At 45.1% G+C, this 27589-nt stretch overlaps 1 protein-coding gene across 6 annotated transcripts; it reads left to right on the plus strand.

Annotated features, from left to right (window-relative positions):
* The first annotated feature begins 1985 nt into the window (after positions 1-1985).
* Positions 1986-25395, plus strand: CARD19 (caspase recruitment domain family member 19). Of its 6 annotated transcripts, XM_061357802.1 has the most exons (7): positions 6678-6747; positions 9371-9428; positions 13966-14108; positions 16155-16308; positions 20627-20686; positions 22586-22657; positions 25022-25395. In XM_061357802.1, the coding sequence occupies exons 2-7, from the start codon at positions 9395-9397 to the stop codon at positions 25132-25134; spliced, it is 576 nt and encodes a 191-aa protein (XP_061213786.1). In that variant the 5' UTR covers positions 6678-6747; positions 9371-9394; the 3' UTR covers positions 25135-25395. The 6 variants fall into 6 exon arrangements, with proteins under 6 accessions (XP_061213787.1, XP_061213781.1, XP_061213782.1 ...); XM_061357803.1 differs by lacking the exons at positions 6678-6747; positions 9371-9428 and adding an exon at positions 1986-2194; XM_061357797.1 differs by lacking the exon at positions 9371-9428 and having other exon boundaries at positions 6525-6741.
* The last annotated feature ends 2194 nt before the right edge of the window (positions 25396-27589 follow it).

Raw genomic sequence — 27589 nt, forward strand, 5'->3', positions numbered from 1 at the left:
TCACTGACTGTGCCTATAGGACTCCAATAGGAGTCAAGCCAGATTCCCCTGTGGCAAGTTAATAAACTCTTGCTGTGGAGTGGAGCAGTACCTTTCAGATTTTTGAAAGTTACACCTCATAATACATGACTGTAAAATCTGGTCAACCCTGTTCTCCTAAAAGCGATCCAAGGAACCTCATTTGTTTCTCCCTTCAGTAACATGAGCAGGGGTTCCTTTCTACTTATTTTTTAACAGCTATTATGAAGAGACGATTGACAGAGCCAGTGTTGAAAGGCTCATGTATAATTAACCTACAACCATAGCCATTTCTATTGTCACTGCACCCAGAACCCATCAGCTGGTGGGAACACTGTACAGTCTCCAGCACCCTGCACATAAAGATGTTTCAGAAGTCACTCTCCATTCCTAGCTAATGCTCATGCAGTGATGGAAATACGAAACTCCTCTGGCACAGCAGTGAGGCAGTGAAAGTTCATCTGGTGTAATGCAGAGCAGAAGCAGCTCGTTCCCAAGATCCCTCATGCTATACTTACGTGTGTGTTCAGGCTGCTCTTGTTTTCAAGGTCAAGGTTAAATGGGAATACTCACAGTAGTGTTTCCCACAGGAGGCATGTTGCATCTATGACCCCAAGTCTGCAGTGGCTTCTTGGATTCATGAAGCCCATGGGTTGTATGCTGGCTGCACACCATCCTTTCTGTCCTTCCTGGCCCATGGTGGTCAGGTGAGGCACTGAACTGGCAGGGAGGTGGCTTCCATGTGAGGCCACTGTAGACAAAGTGGCTTTGTTCTCTCCCTGGAGCTCTGTGAAATGTGAGTTTGCCAAATCTGGCAGCTGTTCTTTTGCAGACCTGTTTTAATGGGAGGATGCTCAAATGACTTTGTTTGCTTCCTACCTTCAAAGGATTTCAATGTTTTGGAGTTTTTTAGGGAAAAAAAAAAAAAAGTTCAGTATTTTTTCTCTTGTGTATAATTTGATTTGTGCTTCACAAGGGATCAGATATTAAGCTCAGTGTGGTTTTGAACATGTATGTGAGGCTGGATTTTCATTATCCTAACACAGTAGCTTCTGTAATGTTTATCATGGTGATTTATGATCAGTATACAAGGGCTTAATCTATAAACTCACTTCCGTTGTGCCAGGAACAAGAGGTACTCGATTTTTCCATAATTTGCATCAATGACTTGTTTTACTAGTGCTACCAAAATTTCCAAGGATGGGGTGGCAGACAGCAGAATGAGGGTGTGTATAATTCAGTCATGGAAAAAATACAAGGGATTTTCAGACCTGAGGATGCTCCATGCTATGATTTCACACAAGTCAGTTCTATTCATATCCAATAGTTTGGCTTATCTGGTCAGGAATAAAAAGCTGAGAACTTGTGGCACAGCTTCTGACTTTGTGCTTGGAGTCAGAGAATTGTTTTTCTTCATCTCTTTCTAACCAAAAAAGAAATAAAAGCTGATTATCATAGAACTACAGAATCTCAGACTGGTTTGGGCTGGAAGGGACCTTAAAGCTCATCTAGTTCAACAGGGACACCTTCCACTAGAGCAGCTTGCTCCAAGCCCTTGTGTCCAACCTGGCCTTGAACACTGCCAGGGATGGCGCAGCCACAGCTTCTCTGAGCACCCTGTGCCAGCACCTCAGCACCCTCACAGGGAAGAGCTTCTGCCTAAGAGCTCATCTCAGTCTCCCCTCTGGGAGGTTCAAGCCATTCCCCTTGTCCTAGAATACCAACTGTAATACTATGACTATATAAAGAAGACTAGAAAATTGCCTATTCTCTATGCAAAGCAATCCTAAGAATGATTAGCACACACACACAACCCCCCCACAAACCAAAAACACAAAGAAACAACCAAACCCAAAAAACAAACAACCCCCCCAACTCCATCCCATGCCTTTGAGTAAACCAGCATCTTGGGTTTCAGGGGGACGACACGTCCCTTAAACACCCCAGCACACCGCTGCTGGAAGGAGCCGCCACGCAGGAGCCGTGACCCGGACGCGCCGGGCGGCAGCCGCCGCCTCCGCACAGCCGGAGCCGCTGCCTCCCCTTGACTTTCGCTTCTCCACGGCGGGCGGCAGTGACCTCTGCTCCTGCGGGCACGGCGGACGGCGCTCCGGCTGCACGGGCACCGCGCACGCCGCGGACCCGTGAGACCTATGGACCATGTTCTACCGGACATGTAAGTGCGTGCTAGTAACGAGGAACGTGGGCGAAACAACTGCTCTGAAAGGTCCCAATCTGCAGAAACAGCAGTGCGCAGGCAGGAGCGGCAGCGGCTCCGACGGGAGTGCCCACCCAGTCGCTGCCTTCCCTATGTTTTTTTCTTCTAAGAGTCAGTTTTTATAAGCGATTAGCTAAAACTTGCTGAAGGGAGCTCAGTGTGTAATCGGAGCTTTTAAGCCATATTTCATTGTATTTTCTTAGACACAAAGAAATACTTTGTTAAAGGAACTGCATGCACTATCTGGATTTAATTTGTTGCTAAAGAGATCCAGTCCTCTTCAGCTGTGGGAAAACAAGAAACCATATTGTGATTTAACAACTAACAGATAGAACAAGAAAACACTACGTGCCTGTGCTGCCAGTAGAAGGGTAATATTTAGTAAATCAAATCATTCACTCAAGTAAACAAATGGCCGGTTCAGCAGGGAGGAAACAGCACTTTGGAATTCAGCTAACCAGGAAATACAACTGCTGTCCTTTAGAAAAAAAATACCCATAGGGAGGACACTCAGCTCAGCCACTAAATTAGGAGAGAGAAATCTGAACTGAATCACCAAGTTCAGAATGGAGCTCTGCCTCCCATCAGCAGGAAGCAGGGGCTTCGCACAGTGCCGCTCAGTCTGTGGGCAGTTTCAGACTCAGCACCATTCGCCTCAAACCATGTAAGGGTTTTGGAGTGCTGTGTGCATACACACTCATTGCTTTTACCAGTAGCAAGTGTGTGCCCTCTAACCAGCTGTGTGCACTGAATGTCATGGATCATTCCATGGGAGGCATTTGGTGGCCCACCTTCAGCCAAGTAAGTGTCTCCCTGGGGACGTGCCCCATGTATGCAGATGAATGTTCCTCCTGCAGTGGCCGTGTGACTTCCCTAAGATCTCTCTTTCCAAGGCAAACCAGACAGCAATACAGTCTTGTGTGCCGTGGGCACAAGGAGATATATTTAACCCCTGACTTGTCATTACCTAAGTCCATAGGACAAAAATATCTCCAGGCAGTGTGGCGCATGGCGCTGCACACCGGCAGCTCTCCGGAATGATTTATTTTCACTTCCATTTCACTTGCTGTGCTCAGAAATGCCATCTGCTAAAAAACATTCAAGATCTGTATTAGAGATTTCAGTCTGTGTCACATTAAGATTTTTCTTTAAAAAAAAACAGTTTTTCAGTTTTGTGGTTTAGATTCTGGTAGTGAACTTTTCAGAGGAGCACAAATTGCAGTGAATTCACAATGGCATGAAAACAAATCCCCAGCATGCCATACTGCTTCTCAGTACTAGGCAACACCTCTTGCTGCACTGTTTTAATATACAGATGAAACAGTCTTAAAAATGTATGATAAAAGGAGTTACAAAATGGCAATTTCCTTTCCACAAGGTGCCTGTTTCTGTTACTACAGTACATTGCCAAAAATCATGCTGATACAGGCATGATCAAGGTTTCCATGTGCAATAAAAGTAACTGAAAGATCTATTTTCATGCTGTTGGGAAGATCTGGATTCCTGAGGGTAAACTCAGGATGTTTATTCATCTTCCCAAGGACACACACCATAAATGTCACAGCATTTGACAATACTAAAAATGTTGCTATGCATTTTTTACCCATTTTCTTACACTTTTCTAGACATAAAGAAACTGCTTTCATTTGTAGTATGGAGGTACAAACCAACATTTTCAAGAAGCGTGGGGATGCAAGTATCTCATTTGTTAATAATAGAATCATAGAATAGCTTGGGTTGGAAGGAACATTCAAAGCTCATCTAGTCCAATTCCTTTGCGGTGAGTAGGGACATCTTCAACTAGATCATGCACAAAACCACATCCAGCCTGGCACTGAATGTCTCCAGGGATGGTGCATACACCACCTCCCTGGGCAACCTGTCCCAGTGTGTTACCACCTTCATTGTAAACAATTTCCTACTCAAGTCCAGCCTGACTGTCCCCTCTTTTAGTTGAAAACCATTACCCCTCGTCCTGTCGCAGCAGGCCCTGCTGAAAAGTCTCTCCCCATCTTTCTTACAGGCCTGTTTTAAGTACTGAAATTGAAGTGCAGCGAGTACTTGGTGTAGGTGCATATCATGGTGTGTGTTACTGTAGTGCTGGCTGTGCTCACCCGGAGGGTCTCCACGATGAGCTCCTCAGACCCTGCATGGAGAGCACAGTGGTGTGTGACATGGCCCTGGGGTGGGATGCAGCTCTCCTTGGAGAGCTATGCCAAGATAGAAGCTTCACCCTGGCAGGGAGGGGCACCCACTAGCAACAAAGGTGAGGTATCAGACAAGTTATCCAGAAGACAGCTTCAGGACTGCTTGGTTAACCCTGCTAGTGAAATACTGCCCTGGGCGGGGCGTGCGAGAAGCACCCTGCCACTCCCCAAGCACCACCGCTGGGGTTGTGCTGGGTATGAAATCCCTCCGTGAGACCACCAAGTGCTAGCCCTCACAAACTGCAAGCAAAGTCTGTGTTACTGTTTTAAACTCCCAGGCTCGCTGGACCTGTCTCTCCTATGAGAGTGTGCGGCGTGTATCCAAGCGCAAAGTCACACCCTCACCAAACCCTTTCTTACCTTCCATTTGGTAACTGGTGCCTTCCCTGCTGGCTTGAGAAGTCCCAGCCTGTCAGCCAGGACCTTCTGACTCCAGCTTTGGTGCTACATGTTTGCAAGACATGCATCACTCCAAGGGGCCAGATGTTTTGTTTTCGTTTAACCAGTCCCAGGATACTGGTACAGCTTTTCCACATGCTGGGTTTGAGCTGGCATGGAGGCAAAACAGGGCAAACTCTTGTGGATGAGTGATCATCCAGGCAATGGTTGAGTTTCCTTTGTGCTTGGGGCTTCCTTCCTAAGACAGGCAAACTGGTTTAATAAGAGGTGCCTGTGTGAGGGCAATTGAAGCCTTTTACGTACCAGTCTGCTACCAGTTTACCTATTGTGATTTTAATCCCTCCAGAAGATTTCTGTCCCTCTTCAACACAAACATTTTCTTCATGGCTTCAAGACAAACCATGATTATAGATCACCCTGTGTCTTTGCTGTACTCGAAATCTGCCTTTCCAAATGCATTATACAAATACCAGTCTTTGCAGTAAAAAATCTGCAGTAATAAATAATGTGACTCTTTATCACAGTTTGCAAAGCTAAGGTTCAGCTTCGCTGCCCTTCAGCAGGAGGGTGTTTCATCTTCTATACCTCACCGAGTAATTAAATGTGGATGAAATTCTGTGCAGATGGGAGATTTTCAAACACATGGATCTCCTTGTACTTCTTCCCTCGTTAAGTTAATATAGTAATAATGATACGTGGATTGACTCCACAACTCGTTAAGAGCTGTAAAGTAGGTATGCTTTATTCAGCGCTGAGGCGCATGGGGGTTTCTCCTCCAAAAGTATGTGCTCCCCCCTTTGCCACTCAGTTTGTTCCTTCACGCTTAATATGTATGCAAAACCTATTCTCGCCTTGTATTACGTTTTCTGGCATTCGTCCCATTGGTGTGCTTGTGCAGTACCTCCTGGTGGTGGTTGTTAGGTGGTCATGAGGATGGAGGCCTGTAGTTCCTCTTCAGTACCGTGAGTAACCTCTTGCTTTCACACAGACTCAATGGGGTTTTGGCTCCTGTCCAAATCTCAGGTTTGGTACAAGCCGGTTTTATGTATCTTAAAGCAGAAACTTGTCAAGTTTGTAAATTTTGTTACTCTGGCTGTCTTTTGTTCCTTTTCTTTCTATGGATACTATTTGACCAAGAATGTCTTAAATATTAAGCTATGAATCTGGTCTACTACAGTTCTGCCTAGCAGCTGTAACTCCTACAATTCTGCTTCACCATTGTAGCAACTTTGGCTCCTACGGTTCTGCTTCACCAAGCACAACGACTGCTTAAGCAAGCAGGCACAATGTTAACCCTTCATTTCCTGGTATCAATAACATTATTTAGGTGCTTCGCCACAAGCTTTCCTCTGACTGAGAGAAGGTGTCCCTGCTCTGTGGACGTGAGTACCTACCTGTCAGATTTACCTTACATATCAAGCACGTAGAAGAAGGGTACAGGGCTGCAGCACAGGATAAAACTGTAAGCTGCACAGGGATATTGCAAAAATGCAGGCAGGGTATTTTGAACAGTTAAATTACTTGTGGGAAATTAAATTGCAGCATCACTAACTATGGATTGCTTCAAACCCCACAAATGTAAATTTATACTTCCAAACTGCACAGAAGGCTCAGGCTTTCTCTTCGGTGCAGGGGGCTAGAGCTGGATGAGCTTTAAGGTCGCTTCCACCCAAACCAGTCTGTGGTTCTGTGGTTGCATGGCTACAGACGAACGTGTTTTACCCCTCGGGGCTGCCACGGCGAGGCCCGACCCGCCACGACGCGGCCTGCAAGCCCCAGGCGTCCCCCCTAGCGCTCCGCTCCTCCCGCAGCCTCCGGCAGCGCCTCCTCCGGACACCGCCCCGCCGCCATCCCCACAGGAAGGCCGCAGCCCGCCGGCGGGCCGGGCCGCCATGGCCGGTGAGTGTGCGGCGGGGAGGGCCGGGGGCGGTAGCGTGGCCGCCTGGGCGAGAGGGGGCCGGTCGGTCGCTGAGGCGGCGGCGCTGCCCCCGCGGGGGTACGGCTGGAGGCGGTGGTGCGCAGGGTTTGGTGCCGCCAGCGCCCCGTGCTCGGTCCGGCAGCGCGACAGCTCCGAGGCGAGTCTGTCACCGCGTGCTCATGGCCTGCCCCTGGGCCCCGGGTGGGGGAGCGGCCCCAAGCGGGCGGTAGCGAAGAGGAACCCGGCCCTGCAGCCCCCGGCGTCGTCGCCGGTTCTGGGCAGCGCCGCGGAGTCAGGCGTCCTGGCCGGGCGCCCCGGACGGCGGTGGGTGCCACGGCAGTGGACGGGAGCCGCTCCTGGGGTGCTGCGGCCAGCGAGCGCGGTTGGGGGGGGGTGTGTGTGTGACAGAGCGAGAGCGTTACCCAACATGGAAGGGGTGGTGTTAATAGGATCCCGGCCCGGTTTGTTTTGGAAGGGGCCTTAAAGCGCCTCCAGCTCCAACCTCTGCCACGGGGGGGTTATACCACACCACACCTTCCACTAGAGCAGGTTGCTCCAAGCCCCTGTGTCCAACCTGGCCTTGAACACTGCCAGGGATGGGGCAGCCACAGCTTCTCTGGGCACCCTGTGCCAGCGCCTCAGCACCCTCACAGGGAAGAGCTTCTGCCTAAGAGCTCAGCTCAGTCTCCCCTCGGGCAGGTTCAAGCCATTCCCCTTGGCCTGTCCCTACAGGCCCTTGTCCCAAGCCCCTCTCCAGGTTTCCTGCAGCCCCTTCAGGCACTGGAGCTGCTCTAAGGTCTCCCCTTCAGGAGCCTTCTCTTCTCCAGGCTGACCCAGCCCAGCTCTCTCAGCCTGGCTCCAGAGCAGAGCTGCTCCAGCCCTCGCAAGCATCTCTGTGGCCTCCTCTGGACTCACTCCAACAGCTCCAGGTCCCTCTTGTGCTGCTGCCCCAGAGCTGGATCAGGGCTGCAGGGGGGGTCTCCCCAGAGCATAGCAGAGGGGCAGGTTCCCCTCCCTGAGCTGCTGCTCACACTCTGGGGGTGCAGCCCCGCACCCGTGGCAGGTGAGGAGGGGGGGGATCTGGGCGGAAGCGCACAATGAACCTGGGTCATGAGAGCTTCTCATCACCCAGCACCCCCAAGTCCTTCTCCTCAGAGCTGCCTTTGTACAAAGCTCGGAGGACTGGGAATGCCTGTAAGCAAATGTCACATTCTAGTATCAAGAACATTTTAATATTTTGCTCACTGTTTTATTATTTTTTCTATTTTGAGAACGTATTTTAGGTAAAGATGAGTTACAGAACTCTGCACCTAACTGAAAGGAGGTCGCAGCAAGGTGGTGGTAGGTCTCTTCTCCCAAGTAACAAGCTGTAGCATGAGGGAAAATGGCTTTAAGTTACACCGGAAAGGTTTGAACTGGAAATTAGGGAAAATTCCTTCACCAAAAGAGTTGTCAGCCATTGGAACAGGCTGCCCAGGGCAGTGGTTGAGTCACCATCTTGGAAGTGTTCAGAAACCATGTAGATGTGGTGCTTGAGACATGGTTTAGTTGTGGCTTTGGCAGTGCTGAGCTGATGGTTAACAGGTGGACTGGATGGCCTTAAAGGTCTTTTCCAATCTAAACAATTGTGTGTTTCTGTAATGTGCTGTAAGAGACTTAGCTTCTGGTTCCTGAGTTGCTGGTAGCACCAGCATGTGACAGTGGGTGAGTGCAGCCAGGGAGGGGACCCATTGTCTTTCACCTCTGTATCACTGCTTCCAGGCCAGAGGAGCAGACCAGCTGCTGTTATCTAGGGTGCATTTGGTAATCAGTGCAATCTGATCATTTCAGACCATTTCTTTGCAGGCAGATTCTTTTTTAAATCCTCAGCCTCCCTTTCTTGGGCTCTTGAAAGGGAAAAACTAAAAATTAAATTTATGTTAAGGTAACATTTTGTTGAGAGAGACTTTTTAAAGCTCTTACCTGAGAGGCGTCAGCAAGGAGTTTGCATGGACACATGCAAATGGCAGCTTTCAAGGTCAATTTACCTTTATAAAGTTAATGAAAATCATCTAGGAGCTTTACAGGAAGCCAAAGCTTGTTTTTGCATTGCAGAGCACATACCAGTAAGGCTTCTGGAATGGAGGTTTGCAAATTATGTGTGGTGTTACGGAGAATTGAGAGATGTCAGAGAGATGTGTCGGGGTTTGTGTCTGTTGTATTTGAATTTATCAGCTTGTGATGATCCTGTCTGTTTGCTCAGCAAATTGAAGGAGGCTTTTACAGGGAGCCTTAATTCCATGAGCAGAATATATTTCGTCAGCCTTAGTATAGAGGCTGGGTCATTCTGCAGCCCTTGCCAGAAACCTAATTGCCTGTTTGGAAAGAACAATTGAGATGTGTCATTATCTGAAGGGTTGCAGTGAGGGTGATTTTTGCCTGAAGGTAAAAAATGATGTGTGTTGCTTTGCTACTGTCATTTGCTGCTTGCAGTGTCATTATCCTTGATTTTATATCTTTTATTCTGTCTGAGGAGCAGCTGGCTACAAATAACCAGTAATCACTTGCTTTTCTCTAATATCTCTTAATCATACATGTACTTCCTTTCCTTCCATGTGTGGCTACGTGCAGGCTGTGTATGTCAGCACGGTGTGCATGTGCTGTATGCCAGAGGCCTTCTGTACTTTGGGTGAGAGAAAAAAGCAGTTGTCTATGATGTGTAACGGGCTTGTAGTAATTGTAAGTCAATAACATGGAATTATTAGTCATGTTTTCCTCGTGGCTGTCAAAGGCTGTTTGAGTTTCCTGTCTCTTTCACAAGTTCACAGTTCCTCTTAGCAAGGAAAGTACCGACATTTTTTTTTTTAAGCTTAAGTGGCATTGTATCCAATCTCAGCTGTATTTGCTGCTTCTCTTCACTGAGCACAGTCCAACCCAACCCTCCAACTCCTTGACTGCAGCTGCATGTTTGAGAAGACCTGCAGCTGCATCCAAAACATGTGGACAGGATAAAGCCTTGTTAAATTGTTGTTCTGACAGAGGAGAGTGTGCAACTGCAGTAACATCAAATGACAAATTTGGAGTTAGATAATACCCATGTGCAGTCTGGGGGTATAAATAATTATAGAATCACAGAACCACAGACTGGTTTAGGTTGGAAGGGACATTATCCAGTTCCAACCCCCTTCCAACACCTTCCACTAGAGCAGCTTGCTAGAAGCCCTGTCCAGCCTGGCCTTGAGCACTGCCAGGGATGGGGCAGCCACAGCTTCTCTGGGCACCCTGTGCCAGCGCCTCAGCACCCTCACAGGGAAGAGCTTCTGCCTAAGAGCTCATCTCAGTCTCCCCTCTGGCAGGTTAAAGCCATTCCCCTTGTCCTAGCACTGCGTGCCTTTGTAATCTCTGATGCCCTGGTGCCTGCCAGTGTCATGCCTGTACTGTAAGCTGTGGTTAATCGACCTCGTCTTCCAGTACTGCTGTTCTGAACTTTCTAAGTAACTGTTGGCTGCCAGCACCACTGTCCTTTTAATACTGGGGTGACTTGTGCTTGGAAACAAAGTCTTCTTAATGTAAAGATTTCACATTTTTCTTGCAATAACTGTTGTCTCTGTGAGGCAGTGAGATAAAATGTCAATATGCAAAACATCCTAAACAGCCACTCCCTCGATTCTTAAGTTGTGACAGCACATCAAGTAACCTTGCAGTGGTTGTGAAGTTGCCTTATTTGGGGTTTCTCTTACTTTAAAACATAAATGATGGGCATGTTCAATACTAAAAAACCGCTGTGATTATAAAACCTCATGGCATGATGTTTGTATGCCTGTAACCAAGCCGTGGCTGGCAGTGCATTGGAGCAAGTCTGTGCCGTAACAAAGGTGCTGAAGCTCCTGGGGCAGGCTGTGCCTGAGATCATCATGTGGTGACTTTAAATGTGCACATGTGCTTTCCAGATATGCTTATCGCTCTGGAGCAGGGTCCACGATCCAGCCACCAGGACTGGTGGGGCTTTTTTGCTTGTTTTCTTTAAGCTTAGTAGCTGAGGCACAATTTTGCGCCAGTGTCGATGGGAAGGTTCTCTCCTCTGGTCTGTCAGAAGGCAGTCCCTTGTGTGGTTTGAGCAGAGATTTCTCAGAGGAGAGACAAAAGATTTCAGAAGAGAGAGGTGAGATTTTGATGAGAAAATGAACATGAGCCAGCAGTGTGGGGTCGCAGCCCAGAAAGCCAACCGTATCCTGGGCTGCATCAAAAGGAGCGTGACCAGCAGGTCGAAGGAGGTGATCCTGCCCCTCTGCTCTCGTGAGACCTCACCTGGAGTATTGTGTGCCGTTCTGGTGTCCTCAACATAAAAAAGACATGGAACTGTTGGAACAAGTCCAGAGGAGGCCACGAGAATGATCAGGGGACTGGAGCACCTCCTGTATGAAGACAGGCTGAGAAAGTTGGGGCTGTTCAGCCTGGAGAAGAGAAGGCTGTGTGGAGACCTCAGAGCAGCCTTCCAGTATCTGAAGTGGGCCTATAGGGATGCTGGAGAGGGACTCTTCACTAGGGATTGTAGTGATAGGACAAGGGGTAATGGGTTAAAACTTAAACAGAGGAAGTTTAGATTGGATATGAGGAAGAAGTTTTTTAATGTAAGGGTGGTGAGGCTCTGGAATGGGTTGCCCAGGGAAGTTGTGAATGCTCCGTCCCTGGTGGTGGTCAAGGCCAGGTTGGACAGAGCCTTGGGTGGCACGGTTTAGTGGGAGGTTGTCGTGGTTTAAACCCACGGCCCATAGAACTGCATGATCTTGAAGTCCTTTCCAACCCTACCTATTCTATGGTTCTGTGATTCTGTACTTGAAGGGTGAGACTCTTCTGCTCTAGTTTTATTGAGCTAGCGTTGAGCTTGAGAACTGCTCTTCTGGCAGTTTTAAACCTTGCACCCCATCCTAAATACTTAAGTAATTTGGAGGAGGTGAAAGTGCAGGCAGGCAAAATGTGACTCTGGGAATGTGGAAGAACCATACTTCTTAAAAATGGAGCATCCCACAGGATGGGAGAAGCTTCTTGCAAATGCCTGAGCCAGATGTAAGACCTGTCCATGGCAGGCACAGTTTAGCAGTAGGCAGAGGGGCCAGGAGCATTGTCTCATTCTCCTCTCCTGCCTTTTGGCTTAGATGGGAAGAAAACGCAGCCAGTCCTGAAATCCCAGAGAGGCTTCTGCCCCGTTAGACGTGCAGCAGGAGCCAGGTTTCAGATGGCAGCACAAAGCCCTCGGTAAGACTGGTGGTGGTTTAATAAGCATGTGTAAATGAAAGTGCCACGAGGACATGGAGTGCTCCTCACTGCTCAGAAGATGTTCTTGGATAATTGTGATCTTCAGTTGTCACAGTTAATTTCACTGGTGTAATTAACGCTTGTGCACACTGCCTATGTGGGGATCAGTAATGACAAGGCAGCAGCAAAGCAAGAACCAGGGAAGGAGATGACACTTTGAGCCTGCTTTTATTTTATTTTGTATACTCCTGCCAGAATTTTGTCATGGTTTCAGCACTTGCTGGGGTTCTTTATCTGAAGTTTAATTGCTCTGCTAGCTATAAGTCCCTGGTTTAGTGCACTTTCTTTGTAAGTTTGCAGAAGGTACAGTGTTGGTGACGATGAGAATCACTGCAAGTCATGTAGCAGATGGAGAAGGAGGAGGAAGCTGCAGGGACATGAACAGACACAAGTTCACAGTTTCCTGGTCCTTGACACAGCCTCTTGTGTATGCTAATGCATTGATTTGAAGAGGATAAGTTTATCTCAACCTTGAGTCAGATGACATGGAACTTCTTGCAACAAAAGGGGGTTGCACAGCAGGTATGTCAGGGCAGGAACAGTACACAAAAAAGTTGCACTAACAGTGAGCTGTTGAAAAGCGAGGCATTAGAAACACGTGGAAATAATATGATGTTTGTATAAAAAGTAAGAATTTATCTGAAATGCTGTTGTGCCTATATAATCACAGCTCTCTTAGAGTCTCAATAGCTGTGTGTTCTTGTTTGAATAGGGGTGACATTGGCACTGAAGAAGTTACTAGTGCATGGTCATAGCCGGAGGTTTTCCTGAGCCCTTTCCTGTAAACACTGTTACTGCTACAAAGATACAGAAAAAGGACAGTGTAATACGGAAAACCCCCAAACACTGTACAGAAAGGGCAAGGGCTGTGCATAGGTGCAGTGCATCATGGCAGTTTCCTGACTCTTCTTCATTCTTTCCTTCTCTAAATGCAAGGCACAAAGGGCTAATGGTTGTGTATTTTCTGGTAGCCAAAATACCACAAACCTATGCAGTTGTTTTACTTGGGGAATGTGCTGGGGGTGCGGTGCAGGTGTGGTTTGGTTTGGTTTTCTATGCTGCTCGGTTATAAAGTGGTGTACTGACATTTTAGCACTTACTTCAGACAGGGTCATAGACACTCCCTTTCTAAATCTGGTAAAGGCACGGTTACCTGTGGAACCAGTCTGTCGCTGTCTTAATCTAGGTACTATAAAAAAGGAGGTATAGGGAAAGCTATGCTGCTGCAAAATCCATTGCTGTTGAATTGGAAAGGGTGCCTGAAACAACAGCAGGTCTGGATTTCTGTATTTGCAGAGGTTTGGGTTGATAGAGAAAGATGTGTTTTAACTGTATGTTTATTTGAATGTACTTCCATGGCAAAAATGTACTGCTTTTGGACTGCCTTTTCTCCCCACTCCTGTAAGAAGTTAAGGCAGATGACCTTCCCTAAAAAGCTTGATGGCTCTTTGGCAGAGATGCTGTTCCTGATCTTCCAGTTCTGTTTCAGTGTCTGGTTTCATATTTACATCAAAAAATTTGTAAGACACATCAGTTTAAACCTCCATCATCTGACTCCATAAATGGTAGAAGGTTCATCTTCAGTGATTTAACAACTTTAGGGCTGTATTTGATTAAATATCCCATCAGTGCTTGACACCTAAATAGTTCAGAGCCTTCCCTCTCTGGACAGAGAGAGCAGCATAAGTGACCAGCCAGGAATTCAGATGTATGCCATTTGAAGTGGATGGGTTTTTGAAAGCACATGGCTATCTTCTGGTTCCCTAACAGATACTTCAGCTTTCTAAAATTATGTGATGGTGGTAATTTTATTTTAGCTATTTAACCAGTGTTAGGAAAATTAAATGTACAGAAAAAATGGCTTGCTAACTAACTGCTGTGGTTTGCTCTTTGTATTATTTTACCTGCAGATCAATCATATTGTCATCGGCTCCAGCACGACATGTACTTTCTTACAAGCAATAGCCGACTGAATGAGCAAGTAGTTGATAAAATTATTCTTCAGCTTAACAGAGTCTACCCCCAAATTCTTACCAATGCAGAAGCAGAAAAGGTAAATTGATGGATTTTACTGTATCTCTGAATGTTGCATTGTTTTTGCGGGTCAGTAGCTCAGCTGCCCTCTTTCCAACTTGACTCTTGGTGCCACATGCAGCCAATTGTCCTCACTGAATTACAGAATCATAGAATAGTTAGAGTTGGAAAGGACCTTAGGATCACGTAGTTCCAACCCCCCTGACATGGGCAGGGACACGTCACACTAAAGCATGTCACCCAAGACTCCATCCAGCCTGGCTCACTTCTTACTTGCTGACCAGCTGTATCTGGCATCTCATATGAGACAAGTCATGGGGCTGGCATATTCCCTGTGCCAGGGTGTTATGAGAGAGGGCACTCTTCATCAGTAGTTTAATGCCACGGTTCCAGCCATGATGACTGATGCTGTGTGTGCAGAAGCACACTATCTCATAATCACTCTGTAGTAGGATTGCACCCATCATGTGACCAAATGCTCTGCATGCCTTCCTCCTCACATGAGTCTGTGTGAGCCTTGTCAGGTGATCTGTGCTGTATCCAGCTGTGTCCACAAAATCATCTGTATTATCTTAATCTGGTTTAGTTACTGATTAGTGTGATTAATAACTCTGAGTAGTGATAGAGAAAAGGGGCATTAGTCCCATCTGTAAGTGTGAGAGTTGTGGGACATGGACGGAATTAGTAACACCTCCCAGTGGTGCCACTATGTATGGAGAAAGGCCACCCTCCCTTCACTCTCTGCACAAGACTCAGGGTTTTGGCATAACTGTATTGTAACTCTAGGAGACATAGGTCAGGCTTTGTCATAATCAAAATCCACGAGGATGAGTAGTGTTCCGGTGGTGCAAATCAGTGCTAGATCATCAGCTGAGCCAGTCTAGCCACTCAGTTAAGATAAACAATGTGACATGCACAGTGAGAGATCATCTCATTTCCTAGAGAGCTTAAAAAAAATAATGCATAAACAGATAAATCCGTGACATGCAGTTTGGGACTTCTGCATTTAGCAGACAGAAATGAATTGCTTTCTCAGAGGTCCAGGAAAGTTTCTGTCAGCTGTGTTTAGTGTTTAGGAAGCTTACAATCTCAGCTGTATCCAGTACACCTTGTGGAAGTTTTGGAATTTTGTCAGGATAAGGAGTATTGTATATAAGGTATCTTGCATTTCTGTCCCCATAGAGCAGGAGTTGATCATAAATATACTACAAAGGTTATCTACTGTACTGGTCTGAAATACAGTGCTTTGCTGAGAATGGCTTTGGTCATTTTCCAGATAACCTGAAATTGATTTGATGTATGTAAGGCAAATGTTTTCTTTCTCATTGTAAGGTCTCCTAATATCACATTTTGGGCTACATTAAAAGGGTACTTTCTTCTGCAGCTGCTTGCCATGTTGCCTGAGTATTGAGAATTTGTAGACGTTGCAGCATTTATTGTGCTGGAAGCAATGAAACGTACAATATTGGAATAATGTACACATATTAGGACAAATGCAAGCAGTATAAAACTACCTTTCTAGATGATCACTACTAGGCAAATAAGGGAAAATTTGAAACTAGAAAACTTTATTGTGAGATTTGTTAATGTTTTCTATCAACAGCTGTCAGAATCAAACTATGGAATAGCGAGCAGCATAGTTAGGGAAAACACATTCAAATAGAGAGTAACTCACTTTATCAGGACAGAAGAAGGAATGAAGGAGGGCAGAGGCTCTCCATCAGACAGTGCTAACCAAATGGACCTCAGTGTCCTGAAGACTGCTGTGCAAGACCAGGTTGGACGAGTTCAAGACCAGGTTGGACGAGGCCTTGGGTGATATGGTTTAGAGAGAGGTGTCCCTGCCCATGACAGGGGGGTTGGAACTTGGTGATCTTAAGGTTCTTTCCAACCCTAACTATTCTGTGATTCTGTGATTCTACATGTATGTCCTCTTTAGGTTCCCCTCACTTTTTGACTCGTTTTTTTTAGCAAAACATAAAATAAACTCTCTATATGCACTCCCTGGTGTACTGTAAAATGATGTGTTGTCATCTCTCTTCTTATGAGTGCTTTTCTCTTACAGTTCAGGAATCCAAAGGCATCACTCCATACCAGACTTTCAGATCTCATAAAGCACCTTCAAAAGAAAGGAGAGAGACACTGCCAAGAGTTTTACAGGGCTCTACAGATCAATGCTGAACAGCTGTATGATGACCTACCAAGCAGGAAAATCTTGAGTAAGTTGATTTATAAGTTGATGGAGTTGTGGATTTCCTCATCGGTGTACTACAAAACCTCATTTCAGATGAGGTTGAGGTTATTTAAATAACCTATCTAGGTTTTTGTCAGAATTTTGTCAGAACCTATCTAGGTTATTTAAGAATTTTTTTGGGTATACCTTAATTTCTTCCGACTGGAATTTTCCAAAAGCTGTAAGGGGATTTGACTGCATAGTTCTTATTTGTTGACTAGTGTGGGCAGATCCAAATGCTTTGATTGTTTTGAAATATGAAAGATGTCTTTAAAAGAGTTTAAGTGCAACACGTAAGACAGAAATGTAACTCTGATGAGGCACAATTTCTCTTTTTATAGCCGTTGCTTCTTAATGGCTTGTTTACTTCTTATGTGTGTATTCTGACATGAGAAGATTACAAAACTCAAATTTATTAAGCCCAAAACTCCGGTGGCCCAGAAGCTTGGCTTTCCCTCCATCCATATATCTCCTAGTTGTATCTAGTTTAAAGTGGAACAAACAGTCATAGGCCCTTGTCATGATGAACTGTGATGTTAGGCATTTAGGATTTGGTCTGTGCAGCTGACATCCAAGTGATGTCCATAAACAGCACCCCCCCCCCCCCAACAATCTATGTATCTGTGAGCTTCAGGAGGACTGAGGCTCAAACAAATTTGATTCTGTACTGCAAAGGAGCTTTTCTTCAATGGAAGGTATCAAGCCTGACGTGCCAGGGATAATGCTTGCTATGTGTTGGTGTTTCGTGGTTGGTTTGGTTTTGCTTCCCACCACTCCAGCCTAATGGACTGGAGAAAAGCACAACGTTCCAAATGGATGGGAAATGCTTTCAGGCATCTTGCATACTGAAGTGACTTAAGGAGCTTGAGGGAGAGCTCCCACATTTCAGTTAATAAAGCTGCAAAGGGACTGCAGTTTAAGAAATCCTTATAAGGTATCTAACAGCTGTAATACTTCACCAATCACTTGATTTCTAGTTGTAAGAAACTTCACAGTTAGGTGCAGGGGCTATTTCAGACATGTGGGTCAAAAACTCCATTGAGATTCAAATCTTTACACCAGAAGTCTATAGGTTAGACCTCTTTTGTTTCTGGGGTGAAAATGACATGTAAATTGTACTTACCTTTGAAGATACACATTGTCTAGCTTCTTTTCGCCTTTCATTTTGAAGGAAGAGGTTTGTTTCTACTCAGCACAGATACGTACCAGTGGAAGACTGCACCATTGTCCTGCCTGCACAGGGAAGCTGCAAAGTTACTCAGGTCTCCAGATCCATACGTGAACTTTCTTGAACTAGGAAAGTTGGGCCCATCTCTGTCTCAGACTCCCAAATGAACATGAATCCCAGTTGATTCAGTCTTGCAGCAGCTTTGAGACAATGCCTTTGGTCTGATACTCACCTTGCAGAAGTCATGCCCTTTGAGGGAGCAGGCTCTTAAATAAAATAGTCTTGGATCTATTATTTTTACTCAGGTAGAGCTCAAGAGCAACGAGTTTGTCTGCCAGCCTGACTAGAAGGCAGCAGGCAGCCTTTATTAATTAAAAGCAACTTAGCAATCTCAGTGTAGTCACTAAGACTGGAACTCAGGAGTGTGTTGATTGTGTAAGAGTTTAAGCTGTGTTAAATATTAAGTAATACCTTCTACAAGCCATTTCTGAAAATGTGTATTAACATACTGGTATGCAGTAGCCAATGCCTGACTACATCCCATTAGATGGTCTGAATTCAGCTGAGTACTAGAAATAGCACAGCTGTGACCATGTGGATCTGCATGTTGTTACACTCCCTTATGTCAACATCCTCAGAACAATAAGAATTATTTAAATAACGGAGCGAAAATACGTGCTGAGATTCTGCAGTGTCCTCATACTGACCTGAGAGGAAATCATGAAGTGATTGTGTTAATATGTTTGTAACTAAAACAGATGTCTGCATTCTGGGTTGAATGGTCAATAAATGTGCAGCATTTTAAGCTGAGATTACAAACACTTTTATTCTTCAGGAAAAGCTGTCATTTTAATATGAGGTGCTATTTCTCATTTAAGTGAACTTGAACAATTTGAATATTGAATGCATTGTCCTCAGACCTCTAATGTACAATTTTTATGTCACTTCTTTGTTTTTCGTAGGAGCAGTTATTAGTCAAATGTAGCACAGAATTGCTATAAAATTGACACTAGAGTTTGCAAGTGTGAAGAAAAAAGGGAATCCCTAACATGGGAACTTTGTTCTAAATGCAAATTGAAGTGAAATAAGCAGCTTTATGAAACCTGGGAAAATTATTGGTGAGGGCACTGATGATGTTCCTGGAGTTTTCTCTGAATCAATTTTGGCCAGGACAGAGTTCTGTAATAAGTTACATGCAGGTATATATATGAAATAGATCTTTCAGAGAAAATCCTTTTAAAGGTCATAGAATCACAGACTGGTTTGAGTTGGAAGGGCCCTTAAAGCTCCTCCAGCTCCAACCCCCTGCCACGGGCAGGGACCCCTTCCACTGGAGCAGCTTGCTCCAAGCCCCTGTGTCCAACCTGGCCTTGAACACTGCCAGGGATGGGGCAGCCACAGCTTCTCTGGGTACCCTGTGCCAGCGCCTCAGCACCTTCACAGGGAAGAGCTTCTGCCTAAGAGCTCAGCTCAGGTCTCCCCTCGGGCAGGTTTAAGCCATTCCCCTTGGCCTGTCCCTACAGGCCCTTGTCCCAAGCCCCTCTCCAGGCTTCCTGCAGCCCCTTTAGGTGTTGGATTTATTTTTACTTTTTTTAAAACAACCTTCAAATTTGTGCTAGAACAAAATTTCTTTGCCTTCAGTTTAATGTAGTGCAAGTGAAGTGTTGAGTAATCTCTCAGAATTCCACTAGAGGGTGGGTAAGGCCCATGGCATGGGCAGCTTCCACGCTGCTGGAGCCAAACAGGATCATCTGAGTGACTCAGAAAGTGTTTTTATTTCTCTCAATGCTGACATAGACTAGAAAGGTTAGCCTCACAGCGATAGCCTACAAAAGTGCAGAGATTTGGCTGTGCTGTGAAGTGTGAAGATTTCTTAGCTGAAGTACATAGGGAGGCCATCCCTCAAAACGGGTAGGCTGTGTAGGCTTGCCATTGATCTCAGGTGTGCTGTGGAGGCTTTGCATCAATTCTTTCCCCTTCAGTGAGTCTCAACCCCTGCAGCAAAGTTGCTTCAGCTGCTTCTGTCCTGCTTGAACACCATGTCTCTCATCCCCTGAGGGAGCTTGTTTATCATGGGGGGTAGAGGTTCACCACCAGTGTTGGCTGGCAGCAGGTCACCTGTGCTGACTTGGTGTTCAAGGTGGTTTTCCAAGGCTCCTTTCCTATCTCCAGATTGTCGTGTAAAAGAAGAAGATCAGTTGACACCAAACAGTCTCAAATTCTGCCCTGTTGACTGCCAGATTTGCAGCTCTCACTTCCTACCTTTTTTTTTTTTTTTTAACCCTATTGACCACAAAGAGGCTTGGCTCAAAAAGTTGTTGTGCAGAGTCATGATGCATTAAAGGAAAATCATTCTCTACTATTTATGGGGACAGCAGTGTTCTTCTGTGTTGCACACATTCTGCAGGTAATGTTGTTTCCACATCTATATGGCAAAGGCACCTCTAAAAGAGCTGCACGTCTTTCTGCCCAAAGCAGAAACTCCTTCGTTGCTGCTAACTACTGAACACCTTAAGGTCAACCTCCTTTTCTACTAGAATTTGCACAAAGATAGAGGCAAAAATCATTTGTGCCAGATTATCTGCACCTAGAGCCTGCAGACTTTCAAAGATGCTGAACGTGTCTTTAGCCAAACCCAGAATTTAGATCAATAATCTGCACCAAGCATTTTGTTTCAAGTGCTTTATCTGCCAGATACATCAATGCCCAGAGATTTACTCAAGAACACAAAGAATGGCAATGCATTAAATTACAAGGGTGTTTTCAGAGTAGCACATATTAACAAATCATTTGTATTTGTTACAGTGAAATTGCCTGTCATTCTGGAAGGATTGGCTCCTATTTTCCTCATTTGGGAAACAAGTGTAATGTTACTTACGTGGTTAGTGCTTAACCAGATCCGAGGTGTTGCTGCAGCTTTTTATAGTTGTATTCAAATGACTGTATGCCTGTGTCTTTTGAACAGCGTATATCCAGATTTAACTTTAGCGATGATCGGCCATTGAAGGGGCTTACATTTTATGTCCAAATTGGGTATTTTTCTGAAATGCGTTGTTTTGCACTGTTTTGCGTGTACTGATTATGTTTGTTTGCTTGAGCCAAGTACTAACTTTTCATGTGTTGCTTTTATTTCTAGAAACCACAGATTCCACAGAGATAGACACTGACAAGGAGAAATATATGCTAAATGACAGGGGTAAATAAATGCAAACAGTGTCGCCGGATGGAATGGCTTTTCAGATTATGATGCAATTTATTTTATCATGTAATTTGCATTTCATGTAACTGTTTGTTTTATGATGTCTTTACTGTTATACGTTAAGTGGAAGTAATGGAGGAAAATGTACTGAACTGCAGTTGTGGAAACCAATGCCAGGGAATTCAGGAGACTGTAGAGGTTAATCAATATTTACTGTTATAGCTGAACTCATGATTTTCTATGATTCCTTCAAGACTTGAACATCAAGGTCTATTCAGCTGCTGCTGCTGCTAACATTTTGCATAAGGCCATCTGTAATTTTTTTATGTAACTTTAAACGTTTTTAATTTTTTTAAGCTTTCAGTATAAGTAAAAATCATTTGAAAACAAAGATAGAAAGGAAGATGAGCAAGGGTGAACATAAGTATATTTTCCTTAGGAAAACGTTATTTTTTCCCCTTTCTTCTGTTCAATGCGCAGATTGTAGAGGAATATATTTTATTTACTGAAAAATATTTTGAAAAGGAATTGAACTTCTGAAAGGAAGTGTCAAAATGTATAGTGAACAATTTTGTCATTGACGTTTAATTGGTGTTTATTTAGTAATTTGGATACAATTATGAGAGACTAAAAGCACCTTCTGTGCACTTTTTTTCTGTTTTCCCCAAGATAAAACTGAAAAAAAGGGGCAAAAAACCAGATATGGTTTAGTGCGAGGTGTCCCTGCCCATGGCAGGGGGGTTGGAACTTGATGATCTTGAGGTCCTTTCCAACCCTAACTATTCTGTGATTCTATATTTTTTGCCTGTGTTGTTGCTGCTTTGAATATTGAACCAAACTGCTATTCAGATTTTTCACATTGCTCTTGCTTACTGCAACATAACATTACAGGAGGAACAGAGAAAGTACTTGAGAATAAGAAAATGAGATCATTTCTGATTTTACTTATGCCTATGAAAGAGGTCATCTGGCTGGTAGCCACCCTCGTTGGGAGATGACATCCAAAGGAACAGCTACATCTTTGCTCCTTTACGGTTTCCTCTGTGACTTTGACCATATAGTCAGCTCCACTAATTTGTCAGTCTGCAGTACATTTGCGCTTAAGTTGTCAGGTTCGGTTCAGTTGTAGCTATATTCATAGTGAAGAAGTAAATACAAATGGAATAGTAAATAATAAAGAAGCAGTTATAAGTCTTTATGATTTTTTTTCTGTGGAGAATTATGAAATTAGAAACATCAGTAATGAACATCAGTGTTAAACTGCATGTAATTCCAGGCAAGCACATGAAGGAAACATTTCCCGTGGGAGATTTGTCTTAGGTGTGTGTGTGGCTCTGCATTTCAGGGGCCAGAGAACTGTAAGCAGGAACAATAATATTTGTTCTTGGCATGAAAGTGGAATTTGTAATACATATGTAGGACAAAACCAAGACCCTAAGAACCTGCTTCTAGGGGACTTCAGTCTCCTGTGATGTGCTTGTGCCCACAGGCAGTGCATTTGCCGGGGAGGGGACTATTCATAGAGTGAATCACTACACTGTGTGGTGAGGTCCCAGCTGTATGGTTAGTATTTTGTTGTAGAGTTTAAAGAGATTTCTGCACAAAGTTTATGAGTGAGAAAACCTCTAAGGAAGCTTTCACTTACATTTCAGAGCATATAGCTAGATGAAGTGGAACAAACAGTGAGTGGTGTCAAAGTAACTAGTAAAATTGATTACAGTGTAGTAAATGTGCTTCATAGTACACTAGCTACAGAACATACATAATGGTGAATGTGCTAGCTTCATTTGAATACACTTAATTGTGTATATTAATAGCCATTGATGATTTAGGAGCTGAGCTAAACTTCCACTGCTCTCTTGTGTCTCAGTGTGTTTCCTTTTTCGTTTCCTTTAGGTCCGGTATTTTTCCTCGCTTGCTTTAGCGTTGCTGCGGGATTTGCGTTGTTCTGGTATTGCTGTAACTCAGGTAACCTGCTCCAGTGGTTTTCATTGGGATTGCCTTACTCCAGTGTGGGCCAGGAGAGCAGGATGCCTCTTGGTCTGACATGTCTTAGAGTGGGTCAAAGTGTCATCATTCATTAATGAGGTTAGGATACAAATTGTGCTTCAGGCAAGCTGAGATATAAATAATGGATAGTTTGAGGATGCCACAAACAGGGGCTCTTTTTAAAGACAGTAGTCACGTGAACTCCTGTTGCTATAGCAGTGGGTCATGATTCCCAGCTGTCATGAGCATACATGGAGCTGTTGGAGCAAGTCCAGGGGAGGGCACAAGGATGACCAGGGGCCTGCAGCACCTCCCATATGAAGACAGGCAGAGAACACTGGGGCTGTTCAGCCTGGAGAAGAGAAGGCTGTGTGGAGACCTCAGAGCAGCTTCCAGTGTCTGAAGGAAGCTACAAGGATGCTGGGGAGGGGCTCTTCATCGGGGACTGTAATGATAGGACAGTGTGATCAGTTCAAACTGAAACGGGAAATTCAGGTTAGATATAAGGAAGAATTTCTTTACTGTGAGGGTGGTGAGGTGCTGGAACAGGGTGCCTAAGTAAGTGGTAAATGCTCCATCCCTGGCAGTGTTAAAGGCCAGGTTGGGTGACATGGTCTAGGGTGAGGTGTCCCTGCCCATGGTAGGAGGTCAGAACTGGTTGGTCTTAAGGTCCTTTCAAACCCAAACCATTCTATAATTCTGTGATTGTATGAGACAGACCCAAACTTTCTGGCTTCCACATCTCCTGGGAGCTGGTTGGAGCATGACCACTCACGGGGCTGGAGGACACTGGCTCAGTTTGCTGAGCTGGAGCAGCTACAGCCATTGCCTCTGTGCCTGGCTTGGGGCATTAGCTCTCCCTGTCAGCTGAAAGTCACCTGCCTCCTCACAGCAGCAGGGCTTCTCCTCACAGTCCTACCTTCTCACCCAGCATTGCTGTGAGAGTGGTGGCTCATAGCAGAAAGTGTGTTGATGCTTCCACATGGATCACTGTCAGTGAAGCAATGGGTCAAGGCTAGTGGGAGGGATCCAGGGGAAGAGAGCAGCTGATTCTAGAGGTGTCACTTCTCTGCATGGTGCTGGGAGAAGTGCCAGTCTCCACACAGTAGGTGGGGGGCAGAATCCAAACTCCATTTTGCTTTGGTGCCTTCTGCTCCTCATACCCAGGTCGCAACAGTTACAGGTGGACATTGTTCTTTACTGGTTTTCTCCCAGAGCTGCAGGCTGCAGTAGCACCAGTTGAGGTGCTTTCAAACCCAAACCATTCTATGATTCTGTGATCCTATGAGACAGACTCAAGCCTTCTGGCTTCCACATCCACTGGGAGCTTGTTGGAGCTTCCAGGTGATGTGGGAGACTGAACTGTGTTACCCTTCATTCACAGATCAGAGTCCCTCAGCTGGACTGTCCATGGAGTCAGGGTTTAAGGCTAAAAGGGAACCATTAGACCTTTGAGGCTAACCTGTGCGTTTCCTTAGCTGCCATCACTTCGCTTCATCAGGTTCAGTCACCAGCATTTAATAGGAGCATTTTCCAAAAACCAGTCAGGGACTCACACCAAAAAAAAAAACCGAAACCCACAAAAAATGAGAAACCATCACTTCCTAGAATCAGCTGGTTTGGAAAAGACCATCAAGTTCAACCTTTACCCCAGCACTGCCAAGACCACCTCTACACCCTATCACTGAGGGCCTCATCTGCATGGTTTTTGAACACTTCCCTTGATCCCAGTGAGTTGTCCATAGTGTTAGAAGTGGGTGTCTCTTTCTCAGGCTGAATGGTTTCAGCTCCAGCCTTCCACTTTTGATACGACTTTCCCTGCCAGGCTGCAGAGCCCCTTACCCCCTTGTTCGTAGCTAGTGTTCCGTATTTCCTTCCTGTGGAGGTCTTTGTGCCTCAGGTCAGCTCTCTCTTTATTTTAGCTAAAATCACTGAGCAGTCTCTCCAGGTGTTTTATTCCAAGGCTTCCTTTTGTCCAGTTTTTGAAGTTCTTTCCTGTGCCTATGCAGTATCTCAAAGCCCCATGTGTAACAGGGCCTTCAGACCTGTATGTGATGCTCTCTGGTGCCATGGTCAGTGTAAAGCTGCCCGTTCACCAGCTCAGCAATCTCCTCTTCGTGTGTCTGACCTTGCAGTGATGCAAGGTCAGACAGATGAACAGATGAACAGATTCATCGTTACCCTGTCTTTGCAGTTGATGTGTACAGTATTGAAGGAAATGGGCTTTCCTCTAGAGTACTTTTTAAATTTGATTTTTATTTCCTGTAGATGCTGCTGATGAGCTGGAATGAAACTCACGTGTGCTCACTTTCTCTTTTTCCTCCCATCTTCATTCTGTTTTAGATACGAAAGTCGTAGCAAGAGCCAGGAGAATCTTGGGCTTTTCTCCTATTATCATAGGAAGACACGTTAGAAATATTTGTATGTTGTATTTGGAAGACAGATCAAGAACTTAAGGAAAAGCTGCCTCTTCGCTTGACTGTACAGTATGCCTGCCAAGGGAAGACAACGGTGCATGAATATTAATGTACTGTGCTCTCATACCAAAGATTTTATTAACTAGCTTCATTGGTAATTGCGTTGCCTCAAGATGTATTCAGAATTTCAGTTATATATGTCCTTCCTTATGGGAATGGACTATTTATTTTTGTAAATGCTTATTTTAAAATATTTATCATTGGGATAAAAAAATATTTTTAATACAGACTTTAAAATTACATCCTAAGTGATCATGGGTCTTAAGCCATGTTTGCATATGTGTTTTATACTGGAATGAAGGATCACAACTGTTTAAAGAATGCTAGCCTGTCTTTTGTGATAAGTAACTTAAAAAAGGCACTTAAAAAGAAACAAATGCACTCAAAGCCTTACTAAGAAATGGATTTCCACCTCAGGATTGTCTGTTTTGTGCAGATGCACTGCCTGAGCTCAGGCGGGCACTGGCACCTACGAAGTGTATCAGTGCCAGTCACCTCTGCGTATGCCTCATACTTGTGTCTTTTAATTCTCCTTGTCATGCCTCACCCCAGCCTCCACTGCTCATGTTTGCACTCAACTGCTGGCTGTGGTTGGAATGTGCTGGAGCTGCTGCAGGCTGGTGCCCAGCCCGCATAGGGTCCCGGGGACTGGAATGGCTGATCTGAAGCAGTACCAAGAAGATTTTTCAGATGTATTTAGCTTTTCCAGTGAAGTGTTTTGTAGTCTTTGTATTGAAGAAACTGAAATGATCCAAGATACTGTGCAGGAAATTCAGTGCCATGACACGGGACTGTTTTGTGGCCAGAAACATGCCTGCTTGAAGAGCCTGAGGTTGTTCACAGTGTCATTTGATGAGGTTGTGTTTTTGTTCTGTGAGTTGAAACCTGAAGAATTTGCAGAAGCCATTGTTAAGTCTGAAATTCTGAAGGGAGATGGCAGGGAGTCAAGGCTGCAAGCGAAGAAGCTTGGAATTTCTGAGCTTGCTGTTGCCTACCTCAGTACAAATGGCCTTCATCTTCTAGCTGGAAGGTGCACTAGTTTTGAACTGGCTGTGAGAAATCCCCTTTTCAGTGGATAGTTCTTCAGTTACCTGCTCAAGAGCATAAGGAGCTTAGGGAAACCATGTTCCTGTACTTGGTGAGAAAGATGCTTTGTGGCTTTTCATTCACTGACTGAACAAAGAGATTTCCAGACCAAATCAAATGTCACCTCAGTAGAATTTGCAGCTACATCACAAGTTATTATGCGTTGGAGGATCGCAGGTGAAACGCAGTCATTTGAAATGGTTTTCTCCAAATGGTCAGACTGAAAATTGTCTTCCAGCTTTAAACTTCATTCATGCTATGAAAATATCGTCATTCAAGGTGAGGCTGGATGTGGTTCTGGGCAACCTGATCTACTTGAAGATATCCCTGCTTATTGCAGAGGGATTGGACTAGATGACCTGTGAAGGTCCCTTCCAACCCAAACTACTCTGATTTTCTCCAAAGCAGGTCGTCTTGTAATAAGTGTATTTCTTGCCAGGACAACACTTGCCCAATGCAGTAATGAGCATTTAGTGCATAGGAAGAATTGGGCACACAGACAAATTTTCAAATAAAATACCCAAAGAGTATTTGTGGGAAATGTCTTAAGAGATGAAAAAGGGCTCAGGGGACCCTGATTTTACTGTTCTGATAAAACGTTTTTACCTATGGCACTGGTTGAGACATGAGCCAACCCCAGGAGGCAGCCACAGTATGTTAGGTCTCATCCCAAGGACAGACATGTCTTCGTGGCCGTCACCGGTGTGAGTGCAGCTCATCTTGAAACACCCCAGTGAAGTCAGACAGGCTACAGGGACAACACTGCAGCCATGCTGCAGGTCAGCACAAGCTCTTTGGTTAGTATTTATGCTGACCCATCTGGTCAGATGTTGATCCAGTTGCTGGGTTTACACTGCGGATGGTGCCTCCACCAGGCACATTAAAGCTGGTCTGGCTGTTACTGACACAACTACAGCTGCTCCCGAAGGAGTTTTCGGTGCAGACCTGCAGATGTGCCCCAAGATCAGCACCAGAGATATTATCAACACTTAATAGCCTGATCACTGCAGTGTAGAGCAGTGAGATGAATGCCATGTAAACACAATGACACCCAGCAGAACAGCTTATTTAGATTTCTCCCTTGCCCCTTCCCCACCAGCTCTTGTGTCTGCTCGATCTGATCTCCACAGGCACTCTTGGTAGGGAGAAAACAGTGATTGAGCCGAGTGCATTTCCCACAGCATTGGCTAAGGGTGAGGCTTGGCTTCCCTGCTTACACAGCGAGCTGCTGTTGTGCTGCCCTCATCTTGGGGAGGGCTTTAATTGCATTCTGTTGTTTATTCCCTGCCTTGCCTTGTGTTTAAGTTGACAACAGGTGGTTGTTTTTCTCCAGCAAAGCAGCTCTAAT

This window comes from Neopsephotus bourkii, unplaced genomic scaffold (genome assembly GCF_033783945.1).
Source record: "Neopsephotus bourkii isolate Nb327-2 ecotype Australia unplaced genomic scaffold, CSIRO-AGI_Nbou_v1 NB_923, whole genome shotgun sequence".
In the NCBI taxonomy this organism is placed as follows: Eukaryota; Metazoa; Chordata; class Aves; order Psittaciformes; family Psittacidae; genus Neopsephotus; species Neopsephotus bourkii.